Source organism: Tachyglossus aculeatus, chromosome 18 (genome assembly GCF_015852505.1).
Source record: "Tachyglossus aculeatus isolate mTacAcu1 chromosome 18, mTacAcu1.pri, whole genome shotgun sequence".
NCBI classification, from domain to species: domain Eukaryota; kingdom Metazoa; phylum Chordata; class Mammalia; order Monotremata; family Tachyglossidae; genus Tachyglossus; species Tachyglossus aculeatus.
The window spans coordinates 14,282,279-14,298,856 of NC_052083.1; the positions used below are offsets into that span (position 1 = coordinate 14,282,279).

At 42.4% G+C, this 16,578-nt stretch overlaps 1 protein-coding gene across 1 annotated transcript in view; it reads left to right on the forward strand.

Moving 5' to 3' along the window:
* Positions 1 to 16,578, forward strand: part of CNTNAP2 (contactin associated protein 2) — a 1,198,489-nt gene that overhangs the window by 1,052,378 nt on the left and 129,533 nt on the right. The window contains exon 18 of the mRNA XM_038760181.1: positions 2,123 to 2,359. Within this exon, the coding sequence (XP_038616109.1) occupies positions 2,123 to 2,359 (237 nt within the window). The remainder of the gene's footprint in view (positions 1 to 2,122; positions 2,360 to 16,578) is intronic.

Sequence of the window (16,578 nt, forward strand, 5' to 3'; positions counted from 1 at the left end):
ACTGTGAGCCCACTGTTGGGTAGGGACTGTCTCTATATGTTGCCAATTTGTACTTCCCAAGCGCTTAGTACAGTGCTCTGCACATAGTAAGCGCTCAATAAATACGATTGATGATGATGATGATGATGATGAAGCAATGCTTGAAGGACACTGCTCCATGCCGTGAGACCTAGCGGGGGAATGGATGACAGCAGACTATCCAAGCAACTCCTGGATGGTGAACTGAAAAGGGCAGAATAAATCAAAGATGCAGTCTCAAAAATCATTAAATCAATGAGGGCTTGAGAGGCTAAGAAAGCAGGAAACATGTCTACCAACTCTGTTATATCATACTCTCCCAAGTGCTTAGTACAGTGGTCTGCACGCAGTAAGTGCTCAATAAATGTGATTGATTGATTTGACAGACCAGCCTAGCAGTCAGGCAGCAATCAGTAGAGGGGTTGATGTCTTTGAGCAAAGACTTCCTGAAGCCTTCTGGTAGGTTGGATTACAAAGACAGGCCCTTTTTGGAACAAACCTATTAGCATAGCAAAGATCTGTCTTTATTCACAAACAGTGTGGGTGGGAGTGTAGTCACATTAATCTTTTCAGCTGTATTTGTATGCATTAAGATGGCCATACCAAGAAAATCCTGATGGGGAAGAAAAGAAAATAGAAAAAGAGGAATTCCTAGAGTTTGAGGTCTAGCAAAGCTGGGGCATTTGACCTGAAGGTTCAAATGTTGATTCAGTCAATGGAATTTATTGAGCACCTTTTAGGTGCCAAATGGAGAAGCAGTGTGGTGTAGGAGAAATACACAGACCTCAGAGTCAGCGTATCTATGTTCAAATCCTGGCTCTGTCACTTGCCTGCCGTGTGACATTGGGCAAGTCACACAACTCTGCACTTTAATTTCTTCATCTGTAAAATGGAGATTAAATACCTTAGATTGGGAGCCCCATGTGGGGCAGGGGCTGTGCCTGATCTGATTATCTTGAATATACCCCAAACCTCAGTACAGTGCTTAGTAATAATAATACTAATGATGATGGCATTTGTTAAGCGCTTACTATGTGCAAAGCACTGTTCTAAGCACTGGGGAGGATGCAAGGTGATCAGGTTGTCCCATGTGGGGCTCACAGTCTTAATCCCCGTTTTACAGATGAGGAAACTGAGGCCCAGAGAAGTTAAGTGACTTGCCCAAAGTCACACAGCTGGCATGTGGCGGAGCTGGGATGTACTATGTACTTAGTACATAGTAAGCATGTAATATCACAATTATTTTCATTATTATTATTATTTTTATTGCCACCACAAGTGCTTGGGAGAATATGGCATATTTTTCCTGAATTTCCCAAACACTTAATGCTCAGTTTTTCCTACCTACAAAATAGATATAATAGCCAGTTCAAATGGAGAATGGTGATGTTTAAATAATTCTTAGAAAGTGATTTCATTTCAAAGGTGTTGTGGTTAGAAATGGAGTATATCAACCTATTGGTCCTTTGCTTTCTTTTGAGGTGGTGGAGTAAGTGGATGATATTGTAAATTATCTCCAGGGACAGCATACTAGACATAAAAAGTTTCAAGAGCACTTGGCTTGAAATTCAGAGCACACTGCTTGAATTCCTGAACAAGTGGTTTCAAAAAAACAAGAACCTCCGCTCACAATGTCTGGTTTCCCAAATACTGGAAAATTCTGACTTTTTGCCTTGTTAACCACATTATGCTAATTAATTCTTGTGTCCCTGCCTCTTTATATTTCTTTCCCTTAATGATGCTGGGAATTTGAATTCATAAGATTAAAAGAGACCCGCAGAGATTGTGTTAAGCCTCTTTACTGAAGGAAATCAAGCTAAGTCCTCCAAAACAGCTTATAAAAAGTCCAGATGCCTTCAAACACTGTATTTCAGCAGCAGATTTGTTGCTTCTCAAAAGGCCATTTTTATTTTATTTATAAAATTTTAATTAGGTGTCACAGCCTGAGGGGGAAACAAATCTTCAGTTTACTAGGTTTCGACAGGACACATATGAAAGTGAGAGTCTCCGAACGCCCAAGTTGGAGATGTGATGAAATGCGTGACTACGGGAACAATAACAGGACGCATTATATATTGACTTAATATCAAATATTGCCTCGCAGGTGCTGCAGGAGGCCAGCGGGGATTTCTGGGCTGCATTCGTTCTCTGAGGATGAATGGAGTGACTCTGGACTTGGAGGAGAGAGCCAAGGTCACTCTAGGTGTGAAACCTGGCTGTTCAGGGCACTGCACCAGCTATGGAATGTACTGTGAGAACGGAGGCCAGTGCGTGGAGAAGTACAATGGTTACTCGTGCGATTGCTCCAAGACTGCGTACGATGGACCGTTTTGCATTAAAGGTAAGTGGAAGCGGTTTTCCGGTGCCAAAGTCGGACTTTTTAAAGCCATAACCCACCCTTTTCCAGGAGTTGTAGAGGCTGATGCCAGGTGATGTTCTGTCATGGAGAGTCAAAAGGTCAGGGTTCGGTTCCCAGCTGTGGAAGGGAATTAGTGACAGTGGTATTCCAGGTAGTTTGCAGGTGAGGTGTTTGGTTTTGTCTCCCCCTTTTAGACTGTGAGCCCACTGTTGGGTAGGAACTGTCTCTATATGTTGCCAATTTGTACTTCCCAAGCGCTTAGTACAGTACTCTGCACACAGTAAGTGCTCAATAAATACGATTGATGATGATGATGATGGTGAGAAAAATGCCTTTCCAGCGATGTGGATTAGATTAAACCCTTGGAGTGTGGTCTAGGCGTGTTTCTCAGTGAACCGGTCAGTGATATTTATTGAGCCCTTAAAGTGTGCAGAGCACTGCACTAAGCACTGGGGAGAGTGTAGTGCAGCAGTTGAGAAGCAGCATCGCTTAGTGGAAAGAGCTCAGGCCCAACTGCTGCTGCAAACTCAGTGTGGGCAGGGGCTATTCATTCATTCATTCAATTGTATTTATTGAGTGCTTACTGTGTGCAGAGCACTGTACTAAGCGCTTGGGAAGTACAAGTTGGCAACATATAGAGACCGTCCCTACCCAAGAACGGGCTCGCAGTGTACAAGTAAAATAAATAGAGTAATAAATCTGTACAAATACATGCAGGTGCTGTGGGGAGGGGAAGGGGGTAGGGCAGGGGGATGGGGAGGAGGTGAGAAAAAAGGGGGCTCAGTCCAGGAAGGCCTCCTGGAGGAGGTGAGTTCTCAGTAGGGCTTTGAAGGGAGGAAGAGAGCTAGCTTGGCAGATGTGTGGAGGGAGGGCATATTCAACAGAGTTGGCAGATATGCTCCCTGCCCACACGGGCTTACAGTCTAGAGGGGGAGACAAATGTTAATATAAATAAATTATGGATACGCTCTGGGGTTAAGGGAGGGGTGAATATAGTGTGCAGATCCAACTGCAAGGATGACAGAGAAAGGAGTGGGAGAAGTAAAAATGAGGGCTTAGGGTTCCCTGAGTGGATTGTTGCAATAACTGTTGCAGTTCATAGTAATAATAATAACAATATTTGTTAAGCACTTACTATGTGCCAAGCACTGTTCTAAGCACTGGGGCAGATACAAGGTAATCGGGTTGTCGCCATGTGGGGCTCACAGTCTTAATCCCCATTTTACAGATGAGGTAGCTGAAGCACTGAGAGGTTAAGTGATTTGCCCAAGGTCACACAGCAGACAAGTGGCAGAGGTGGGATTAGAACTCACATCCTCTGACTCCCAAACCCGTGTTATTTCCACTAAGCCACAAGGACCAGAGATGAGGGAAAAATAAGAGTCTTTATTTTATTTACTTTTGTTTCCAATGCCCACATTCAAATATTATTATGTGAGCCAAGGCATTTATCAGCTACGATGTCATCAATGTGATCATCAAAACTGAGGGAGAGGGCCAGACCTGAAGACTAGATTATTTTTAATATGGTAATAGACACTAAAATACTTTAACTTTTAAGATATTTTATTTACCCAGAGAGAGTATGTAAAATACCACTGGACAAGAAACTTTCAGCTGTAACACGCATATCTGATTTCGTATAGAATGTCCAAAATCCACTTTGGAATTGTCTAAATGAATATTGATCATTCTTCTGATTGAATGAATAATCTCTACCTCATTGCTTGAACTTTCACAAGTGGGAAAAATAGCTTAAAATCTATGACTGATCAGATCTCTTCAGTTACAAAATGCATACACTTATTCCCATACTACAGTGGAATGTCTCTTAAAATCTTATATATGAATCAAGAAAAGAACTAAGAATTCTTTCAACTAGAAAACACCAAATTAAGCGAATTGTGTAAGGTAGGGTCTACTCTGCTAGAAAGTGATAGCTGTTGTCTGATAAACTCCGCGTTAACAAAAAAATTGCATTGGGTTGACTACTGCTTCATCGATAAACAAGGGATTAGCATGGAAGGTGGTTTGAAAATGACTGAAACTGCAGAGGTTAGCAAATTTGGAGCTAAAGAGTCTGTGTTGTGCTTCTACACAGTCATTTATTTCATTCATTCATTCAATCGTATTTATTGAGCACTTACTGTGTGCAGAGCACTGTACTAAGCGCTTGGGAAGTACAAGTTGGGAACATATAGAGATGGTCCCTACCCAACAGCGGGCTCACAGTCTAGAACGGGGAGACAGACAACAAAACAAAACATATTAACAAAATAAAATAAATAGAATAAATATGTACAAGTAAAATAAATAAATAAATAGAGTAATAAGTATGTACAAACATATATACATATATACAGGTGCTGTGGGGAGGGGGAGGAGGTGGAGAGGAAGGAGGGGGCTCAGTCTGGGAAGGATTTTTTTATATGAACATCTATAGCCCCCTGGTTATGAACAGGGAATGTGTCTACCAAATTCTGTTATACTGTACTCTCCCGAGTACTCAGTACAGTGCTCCTCACATATAAAATGTCTACCAACACCATTTTTTTGTTGTTGTTGTTGGTAGTGGGGTATTTTTATGGTATTTGTTAGGAATTTACTATGTGCCAGACACTGTACTAAGCACTGTACACATGAGGTACACATGAGATAACTGAGGCACAGAAGTGAAGTGACTTGCCCAAGGTAGCACAGCATACAAATGGCAGAGCTGGCATTAGAACCCATGACCTTCTGACTCCCAGACTCATCCTCTATCCACTATACCTTGGGCGGCAGTAATAATAATAATAATAATAATGGTATTTGTTAAGCGCTTACTATGTGCAAAGCACTGTTCCAAGTGCTGGGGAGGTTATAAGGTGATCAGGTTGTCCCACAGGGGGCTCACAGTTTTAATCCCCATTTTACAGATGAGGTAACTGAGGCACAGAGAAGTTAAGTGACTTGCCCAAAGTCACACAGCTGACAGTTGGCGGAGCCGGGATTTGAACCCATGACCTCTGACTCCACAGCCTGTGCTCTTGCCACTGAACCATGCTGCTTCTCTAGTAGTAATAGGCATAGAAATAGTAATAGTGGTAGCCGTAGTCATTCATTCATTCAATCATATTTATTGAGCGCTTACTGTGTGCAGAGCACTGTACTAAGCGCTTGAAGGACAAGTCGACATAGAACTAGTAGTAGTAGTGGTGGTAGCAGTAGTAATAGTAGTGAAGGTATTTATTGACCTTCCATTGGGTGCAATTCATTCTACTTTTGAAGATTTGGAAAGGCCATCAGAAACTTGAGATACAGTCCCTGCCCACAAGGAGTTTATACTCTAGTCAGGGAGACAGACAAATAGGGTAATCAGGTGGAATTAACAAACAATATGAGTAATTATGCAGATATACTGAAATCCTGAGGGAGGGTATAATTTAAAAACTAGTAAGTTTTAGAGTTGGCTGAAGTGCTGATGTGATTATGAGAAGCAGCGTGGCTCAGTGGAAAGAGCACGGGCTTGGGGGTCAGAGGTCATGGGTTTTAATCCCGGCTCTGCCACTTGTCAGCTGTGTGACTTTGGGCAAGTCACTTAATTTCTCCATGCCTCAGTTTCTCATCTGTAAAATGGGGATGAAGCCTGTGAGCCCCACGTGGGACAACCTGATTACCTTGTATCTATCCCAGCACTTAGAACAGTGCTTGGCACATAGTAAGAGCTTAACAAACACCACCATTATTATTATTATTATTTGGGGTGTTCAGAGTTGATCAAAGATGGCATGTTGGAAGAGATGGGATTTTATAGACTGCCAGCCCGTTGTTGGGTAGGGACCATCTCTATATGTACTTGTACTTCCCAAGCGCTTAGTACAGTGCTCTGCACACAGTAAGCTCTCAATAAATATGATTGAATGAATGAATGAATGAATTAGGGTTCTGAAGATGGGGAGAAATGGGGTCTGTCAAATTAGGGAAGGAGGGAGTTCTAGGATAGTTACAGTCCCTAGACTGTAAACTCATGGACTGGGAACATGTCTGTTAATTCTGTTGTATTGGCTCTCCCAAATGCTTAGTACAGTGCTCTGCACATAGCGAGTGCTCAATAAATAACATTGCTTGATTAACTGATTTATTGATTGGAACAAGGTGAAGAACTCTTGGGAGACCATCCGGCCAAATATAACATCTCTTAAAGTGTCATGGGTGCAGTCCTTGGTATCTATACTAACTGTTAGAGATGTAACACCTATGTCTGTAATTTTTTTCCTTTTCATTCTTAACTTTTCCCTTAATCTCTTTTGGGCATCTTGTCCATAAATTTATGCAAACCCCTTCTGAACCTATTGATATTTCCTGGCTGCCTTACCAACCTCTTGTGGTAAAAAAAAATTCCATATACATCCACCCAATGATCCATCATTGGGGAAAGGATGTCAAGTTTTCTACAATTGACTTCAGCCCAGAGGTGCCTAGAGGAATCGCTCATGAATCACTCCCTTGAAGCAATGGAGTGGAGCTCAGGAATAAATAATTGACCTAGTACAGACCTCATGTTCACGTATGATGTCAGGAAAAAAAAATCCTAACCCGTCTGTAATTCATTTTGAGAATCTGAAAATGGAGGAACTCTATATTTTACTTTCCTACCAGACAAGCACTGGGTGAGTGTAAATAAAGTAAAAATTAGTAGGGCGCTGTGGCTAGAGTAGAAGACTTTCAGGTTCCACTTGGCTCAGAATACTAGACACACAGTATTACTGGGTGTTTTCCTGTCTTATTTTTCCATGATACATGATGGGAAGCACTTGATGATTACATTAATTTTGTCCTTGAAGAGATGACAGTTGTGCAATTATCATTCATTGTGCTCAGTGTTAATTTAACTGCAGGCATCACATTGCCCGAGTAACGTCTGAAGGCAATCAGGTAAACTCTAGTCCTTGAATGATTCCACTCCGTAAATACCAATTTAAAGAAAATCACAATTCCGTTATTTTTGGAGGCTTAGGTCAAGGGCAAAAGCTCATTCAGAACTCCTGGGGAAATAAGAAAGGGGCATACATGCCAAAGCAGAGTTCCTCTTGCGTGTGTATAAGGCATCCTTGATCCCTGTTATACGTCAAATGGAATCAGGATTGCTTGCTTACTTGCAGTTTAATTCCAAAGGAAATCAGAATGGTGTTTTCATTTGTTCTGAGCAAAACTAGTCTGTGCCTGATCCTCTTGATGCCCTGAACAGAAGGGGCACTGAAAAATTGATCAGAAAAGACCCATGGCCCAACCTCCTTGAACATAAAAGCACAGGGAGGAAATTCGCCTGCCAAACATTTGTCCACTCCCCAATTTCTTATCCCGGTGACCTGACCATTTGGAAATGTTGCTCTGAACCGCCTCTGAAGCGTTCATTGGGTTGCCTTGCTGATGAAGGCCAGTTTTCTGAGGGTTAAACAAGTGGAGCAGCCAGGAGTCTGGAAGGAAGCAGGAGAGTGTGCACGACTGCTATTAATCCTACAATAGCCTCTTCATTTCCTCCTCCTGCCCCAAACTGGCTGCTAATTCCTCCCTTCTGGGATTTTCATTTTCAGTCTAAATAGGAGGGAGAACAGGCATTGAATCCCCATTTTACAGATGAGGAAACAGAGACACAGAGAAGGTTACTGGCTTACCCAAAGTCAGATAGCAGACAGACAGAGAGAGCCAGGGTTGGAACCCAGGTCCTCTGAGTCCCAGGCCTGTGCTGTTTCCACTAGGCCATTTCCTCCTATCTGTACTTTATTTCAGTGTCTAGTTTGTAAGCTCCTTCAGGGTAGGTATCATGTCTATTGTACTCTTCCAAGTGCTAGTACATTGCCCTGTACACAGTAGGTATTCAATGCATATGATTTATGCACTTAAATAACATTAAAAAAGACTTTCCATCATTGATAACTATGACTTCTTTTCACCCACAACGAAGAAAACTCTTTCCTTGCATTTTGCACAGTCAGAGCTGGTAACTTGTGGTAGGTTTGGTTTGGGGTTGCGTGGTTTTTTTTATGCTGCTGTTTCCAACCAAATGTTACCTATAGAATTTCAGTTCAGATTGCTTATTCACTGCTCTTCTCAGTGTCTGCCGTGATTCTAAAAGAACCTCCAGGCTCATAAATTGCCTGGCCTAGTGTCCTGCTTTTAAATGATGCACCTTCCCAGCAGTCCTGCAGACTGTCTGTGCACCAACTCCAAAATTACCCCTGAGCAGTTCATCACATCTACAGAGCATAGCCACCAGCCTCTGACAGCCGATCGCTCAGTTCCTTCCCAACCGTTCCTGGTACGTATTATCAGAGATTAGGTACAGCCTGCTCTCCTCCTTTCCAGACAAGAGTAAAGCAGGTACTTCAGTAAGGAACGCTTTTTTTATGCTAGCTGTCTCACCGGTCTATAGACCAGTAAATGTCCCTGATTATTACAGTAAGACATCCACTCAGTCCTCCGCAATCTCTCCATCAATGGTTTTTATTGAGCGCTTACTAGGTGTACTGGGTGTACACTTAAGAGAGTACAGTCAGTTTGGTGGACACAGTCCCTGCCAACAATCTAAGCCAGTGGTAAGGATGCCCCTCTAAAGGTCATTGAGAGTTCTAGGGGGGTTACTGCACCTCAGTGCTGGTGAGTACAGCAGTGACAAGTGGTATATAAAATTTCTGGACAAGTTGAGATGGGCACCTTCAAGTCCCAAGGCTCCCCTCTGAATATCTTGCCCTCCCAGTCCACTCTGCTTCTAGGAGGAAAATAAGCAATATGACCCTTTTTTCCATGCGTACACTGAGGTTTGAAGGCCATTCTTACTGAGTCTCCACAAGTGCATTCCTAATAATAATAATTATGGTACTTGTTAAGTGCTTTCTGTGTGCCAAACACTGTCCTAATCAGTGGGATAGATACAAGTTAATCAGACTGGACACAGTCCCTGTCCCACATGGGGTTTACACTCTTAATCCCTATTATACAGGTGAGGTAACACAGGGCCAGAGAAGTTAAGTGACCTGCCCAAGGTCACACAGCAGATGTGTGGCAGAGCCCCAAGCCAATGCTCTATCACCCTCACTTGCTCTCCCCAGTGACCTCTGATGGCCTGGAGGATTTTCAGCAGGAAAGAAGCTTCAAGTTTTTTAATTCTGAAGCTGATACCAGCCAGAAAGTCCCTCCAAACTCCCAAGGGATGCCTTTTCAATCAGGAGTATTTATTGAGAGCACTGTACTAAGCATTTAGGAGAGTACAGTACAATTCAGTTGGTAGACACGTTCTCTGCTTTGTAACTACATCTGGAGGTTTTGTAGGTGTCAGTCAGCAATCACATTATCCCAGACAGTGCAGTGTGCAGTGAAGTTTTCATGAAAGTAGGTGGTCCTGTCCAGATTTCTCTCTACAGGGTTGCAGCAATGCCCTGCTTTAAGGAATGTTGAAGTTGTTGATTTCTGATGCCGTTGTAAAGCATCAAATTGTATGGCTCCAGGGCCCACAGTCCGCAGTGAGGCCTGAAATGCCTCCAGTTCAAAGCTTTCATTAAGTTTCAGGCCACTCTTGTCACAAACCCTCAGGGTCTGAAATTGAAGACCACAGCCACAGTGAAACCTCCCTTCTCTATCTCAAGGCAGTCATGAATAATTTGCCGTGACTTGGGGTTGAAACAGTAGGCTGTATTTGGATATCAACAAGGATAGGGCTGGAGTCATGGCCTCGGGGTTCTCTCATTCCAATTATGAAAAGGTTATTTTTGATAACATGGGTTCCATAACTATCAAATATATTTTCAGAAATTGGAAAAGGACGGAAACATTGTCCCAAATTTCTCATTTTTAGCCCAAGCCTTTAAATGATCTTCCTCTCCTCCAGTCTCTGTTTTAAGGAGGGTCAGATTAATGTGTCCCCAGCTCTGTTGTAGCCATAAACCACAGTTAACATAAATCTTAAAATGCAGTTTATGACTTCTTTGTTTAAAAGGAGATTGTGTGTGTAGGTTTGGGATTATAAAGGGCTTGATACAACATGCAGATGACACGTTCTCTGTCTAATTCCTTATTCCATTTTCCCCATTACTCACTTTGGTTCAAGCTCATGTCATCCCACTCTAAACTCCTGCCTCAGCCTCCTCACTGGTTTTCCTGCTACATTCCCTCTTCTACTCAGCTGCCCAGATCATCTTTTTAAACTGCTAAAACCTCCAATGGCTGGTTACTGCCTCTCTCCATAGCAAGCAATAGCTCCTAATCACTAGCCTTAAGATTCCAGCAGCTCTTTCTGTCTTACAGCTAGATCTCTCTCTCCCCCACTCCCTCCCTCCCTCCTTCTCCCTCTCCACTGTAAGCTCATTATGGGCATAGAATGTTTCTGCTAATTCTGCTCTATTATACTCTCCCAAGTGCTTAGTACAGTGCTCTGCGCATAGTTAAGTACTCAATAAGTACAATTGATTGATTATGTATCTGCTCCCTTCACCTATTTCACCCTAATTTGGACTCTTCTGTCCTCCCAAACTAGCTTTATTAGGGTACCTCACTCCCAACTCTCCCTTCTCATATCTTTTCCCCAACCTGGCATCCCCTTCCCTTTCAAATCCACCTTTCCATTTTCCTTCCCTTTTGGGCTCAGACATTTGGACATTTTAATTACTTTTAACCTTCAGTAGCATCACATTTCCCCCATTCAATGGCATTTATTTATGTTACAAATCAGTGTCTGTGAGCTCAAAATGGGCCAGCTCATACCAAGCTTAAGTACCAAGCTCATAATAAAAAGGGGACTCTGTTGATCATTCATTTCTTTTCCACCATATCAGCAATGTAATGGAGGGCCCAAGAGGCACCAGACTTTAATACTCCCCTCTCCCTGCTATTTTTTTTCTGGCTTCCAAGTGATGTCATATTAAGGGCCAATGGGTAAAATAAAAATTGTGTTTAGGTAACATTAAGCCAATGAGTCAGGTATAAGTGAAATCCTTTCAGAAGATCTACAGAAATGGAGAAGAATGAGCTCTCCAAAATATTTCTGTGCTACTCTCCTGACTTGCCACTATTCCATAATAAATGTCTCTTGTAAATAAACCTTTGTAAATCTAGTAAAAAAAAACTGCAACTAAACCTTATAAATCCAATAAAACCCTCTGGAAAGGGCTTGTAAATTTTGACCACGTTCACAGTTTTTCCACTAAATAGGATCAGGATCAACCTTGTTTCTAATGGTATTTTCCATGATCCTATATAGTATATTGCTTGATCATAAACTATGCATGGTTATCACTAAATCTTAAGGTTTGGATTTTTAACTCTTTTTTCTCATTACAGTAATGAGTTTCATAAGTTATCCAAGCTTCTTTGTTTGCTTCTAACATCCATGTGCCTCTTCAACTGTTTACTCTCGAATGGCTTCTTCTGCACTGCTTTCAAACATGCCCATGTCTCCTCTATCCTAAAAAAAAAACCCTCCCCGAATCCCATGACTCCCTTCAGTTTATCACCCTATCTCTCTCCTACCATTCCTCTCCAAACACCTTGAGCGAGTTGTCTACACCCACTGTCTCCACTTCCTCTCCTCCATTTCTCTCTTTGCTCCTCTCCAACCTGGCTTCCATCCCCTTCACTCCTCAGAAATTGCCTTCTCAAAGGTCACCAATGATCTCCTTCTTGCCAAATCCAGTGGCCCCTACTCCATCCTACTCCTCTGCAACCTCTAAGGTGCCTTCGACGCTGTCAACCACCTCCTTCTCTTGGAAACATTATCCAACCTTGGCTTCACTGACAGTGTCCTCTCCTGGTTCTCCTCTTATCTTTCAGGCCACTCATTCTCAGTCTCCTTTGTGGGCTCCTCCTTGGCCTCCCACCCCCTAATTGTGAGGGTCCCTCAAGGTTCAGTTCTAGGTTGCCTTCTATTCTCCATCTACACCCACTCCCTTGGAGAACTCACTCCATGGCTTCAACTACAAACTCTATGTGGATGATACCCCAGTCTGCATCTACAGCCCTGATCTCTCTCCCTCTCTGCAGTCTCGCATTTCCTCCTGCCTTCAAGACATCTCCACTTGGATGTCCTCCTGTCGCCTCATGCTTAACATGTCCAAAATATAACTCCGTATCTTCCTTTCTAAACCCTGTCCTCCCCCTGACTTTCCCATCACTGAAGACAGCACCACCTCCTTCCTATCTCACAAGCCCAGAAACTTGGTGTTGCTCTTGACTCCTTTCTGTTATTCAATGCACATATTCAAACCATCACTAAATCCTGTTGATTCCACCTTCACAACATTGCTAAAATCCTCCCTTTCCTCTTCATCCAAACTGCTACCATGTTAGTACAATCACCTAGTCTCTACCGCCTTGATTATCGCGTCAGCCTCCTTGCTGACCTCCCAGCCTCCTGTCCCTTCCCCACTCCATTCCATACTTCACTCTGCTGCCCAGATCATTTTCCTACAAAAACAATCAGGACCTGTTTCCCCACTCCTCAAGAATCTCCAGTGGCTGTCCATCCACCTCCACATCAAGCAAAAAGTCCTCACCGTTGGCCCCCTCCTCCCTTATCTCACTGCTCTCCTCTTACCACTCAGCTCTCACACTTCACTCCTCTACCCTTATTACTGTACCTCGATCTCAGCTATTACTCCACCAACCACTCACCCACATCCTCCCTCTGGCCCGCAATGCGGTCCCTCCTCAAATTAGAAAGACAGTTACTCTCCTCACCTTCAAAGCCTTATTGTAAGCACATCTCCTCCGAGAGGCCTTCCCTGAATAAGCCTCCCTTTCCTCTTTTCCCACTCCCTTCTGCGTCACCCTGACTTGCTCCTTTTATTCATCCCCCCTCCTAGCCCCACAGCACTTATGTAAATATCTGCAATTCATTTATGTACATTAATTTCTGTCTCCCCCTCTAAACTGTGAGCTTATTGTGAGCATGGAGCCTGTCTGTTTGTTGTTATATTGTACTCTCCCAAGTGCTTACTACAGTGTTCTGCACAAAGTAAGTGCTCAATAAATACAATTGAATGTTCCTGGATTGCTTATTCAGTATTCATCATTCTTTGTACAATATGGTGTAGGTCATTGCTGGTCACCCAGTGGAAAGAGCACTACTCTGGAAATCAGGAGACCTGCATTCTAGTTCTGATTCTGGTTGTGGGGTGGTATACCATCAGTGGTGAGGTTTTCTGACCAAAGAACCACATAGGGCATTTATGAGAGAAGCAGTGTGGCCTAGTGGATAGAGCAAGGGCCTTGGGTTCCAATCCTGCCTCTGCCACTTGTCTGCTGTATGACCTTGGGAAAGTCACTTCGCTTCTCTGTGCCTCAGTTATCTCATCTGTAAAATGAGGATTAAGACAGCGAGCCGCATGTGGGACAGGGAATGTGTCCAACCCAATTACCTTGTATTCATTCAGTCATGCTTATTGAGCACTTACTGTGTGCAGAGCACTGTACTTGTGAGAGTACAATATAACAATAAACAAATTCCCTGCCCACAATGATCTTACAGTCTAGATTAGTACAGTGTCTGTCACATAGTAAGCGCTTAACAAATACCACAGCTATAATTCTCATTATTATTCTTGGTGAATTCAATATATTGTAGAGGATGGATCAATCAATAGTATTTATTGAGCGCTTTACTGTATGCAGAATACACTGTGCTAATCATTTGGGAAAGAACAGTGCAATAGAATTTGTAGTTGCTATACTGAATGATGCTGAAACATGGAAAAAACTCATTCATAACTTGTAATTGGATAAAGAGAAACTTTAAAAGCCCAAGATGCATCCAAACATCAAAGTGAAATAATCAATTCAATCTTTCTGCTTAACAAATAAGAGAAAATCATCATTTGTGCATCCAAGATTTGACCAGTGGCACATTATTAACCATATCGAATTGGATGTCACTCAGAGCAGAGGATTCTAGATGGCACCAAAAGGCAAAATCGTCTGTCATCGGCAGTGAAGGTAGATTGTGTGTCAGTGTGGAAGAGGAGAGATTGTCGATCCCACTTATGCACATAGATGTAATATCGCCATCGGGTGCTTCATCTTTGAATCCATAGGCCAGCTATGTATCGAATGACCCTGAGTCCTGAAGTAACGTTTTTATTCACTTTTGATTTATTAATGCTTTCTGTGTCAAGCCACCTGAGATATTTCCTGCTCAGAACAGTAATAGTTCATTTTTCACTACTGCCAAAATATAAAATAAACATTTCCATCAAGTAAATTCCCAAACAGTTCCCTAATTGTCCCTTGCTTTCAACTCTCTCTCCTCCAGCCCATTGCTCCTTCCCCCGTCAGCTTTGCTTTTTGTGTGGTTTTTTTTTCCAATGGTATTTGTCAAGTGCTTACTGTGTACCAGGCACTGTACTAAGCCCTGGGGTAGATACAAGCTAATCAGGTTGGGCACAGTCCCTGTCCTACACGGAGCTCACAGTCTTAATCCCCATTTTACAAATGAGGTAAGTGAGGCCCGGAGAAGTTAAGTGACTTGCCCAAGGTCATACAGCAAGCTGGTGGTGAAGCCAGGATTAGTACCTGTCTTTCTGATTCCCAGGCCTGCGCTCTATCCACTAGGCCAAGCTGCTTCTTTGCTTGATGACTCACCTCCGTCTTTCAAACAAACAGTCAAACAGTGTTACTTATTGAGCACTTACGCTGTGCAGAATGCTGTACTAAGCACTTGGAAGAATACAATACTATAGAGTAGGTAAACACAATCCCTGCCCAAGAGGAGCTTGCAGACTAGACCTCCTTAAAAATCACCTCATCCAGAAAGCCCTTCTTAATTAACCTTCACATTTTCTAATACTACATTCTTATAAATTACTAATTTATTCATAGTAATGTCCATCGCTCCCTCTAGATTGTAAGCTCATTATGGGCAGGAAATGCATCTGCTAATTCTGTTGTATTGGATTCTCTCAAGTGCTTAGTACAGTGCTCTGCACATTGTAAAGCTCTCAGTATATTTTTTGCGTGGTATTTGTTAAGCACATACTATGTGCCAGGCACTGTATTAAGCCATGCTGCTTCAATAAATACCATTGCTCGATTCTTGATCTTGACCTCTTATCAACCATCTCATCATTCATCATCATCATCATCATCAATCGTATTTATTGAGCGCTTACTGTATGCAGAGCACTGTACTAAGCACTTGGGAAGTACAAGTTGGCAACACATAGAGACAGTCCCTACCCAACAGTGGGCTTGTACTTGCATATTATTTATTTACTCATTTATTTTGTCTACTGCTTACCTCTGTTAACTTTTTTTGTGTATCTGTGTGTTATGGTATTTGTTAAGCACTTACTATGTGCCAGACACTGTACCAAACCTGGGGTAGATATAAAATAATCAGAGTGGATTATATGGGGCAGTCTCTGTCCCATATAGGCCTCACAGTCTTAATCCCCATTTTGCAGAAAAGGTAACTGAGGCCAGAGAAGTTAAGTGAGCTGTCCAAGGCCTCACAGCATTCATTCATTCAATCATATTTATTGAGCGCTTACTATGTGCAGAGCACTGTGCTGGAGGAGCTGGGATTAGAACCCAGGTCCTCTGACTCCCAGCTCTGTGCTCTTTCCGTTAGGCAACACTGCTTTTTGTCTCACTGTTAAGCATGGCATATTTTTGTTAATTTATGTATACTCTTTCCCTGTTTCTCTTATAAATTACCCAAAGGCAGGGATTGTGTCTTTCATCTTTTTTATATGTTCCACTAACACAGAAAGAAATTAATCACTGTGTCAGGGGACAACAGGACACTTAGGATGATCCTTAGGGGCAGCTTTATGGCTGGAGAACTAACCACTTGTGCAGTCAACTTGATAATATTGAGTAGAAGTAGACTATCTCTTGAAGGACAATTCAAAGACAGGTGTAGAATTCATCTTCATTGGGGAAACCTTCCCTCTTCAGCTGTTTGATTTGAAATAAACAGTCCTTAGTTCTTGCCTGCTCAAATCCCCCACCCAGAGGCATAAGCAACTGATTGATAACCTTATACCTGCCTCCCAAAATAAAGTGCTGTGCTACAACAAAAAAAGGTAACAAAAGGGAAAGAAAAATGAAATAAAAACCTGGATAGACTCAGTATAGTATTACCAAAATCTGATAAGTTGATTCTCGTGGGAGATCTTGACACACAGGTATGTGGTGATGTCAAAACATGGGGGGAAAAATGTCACTGAATT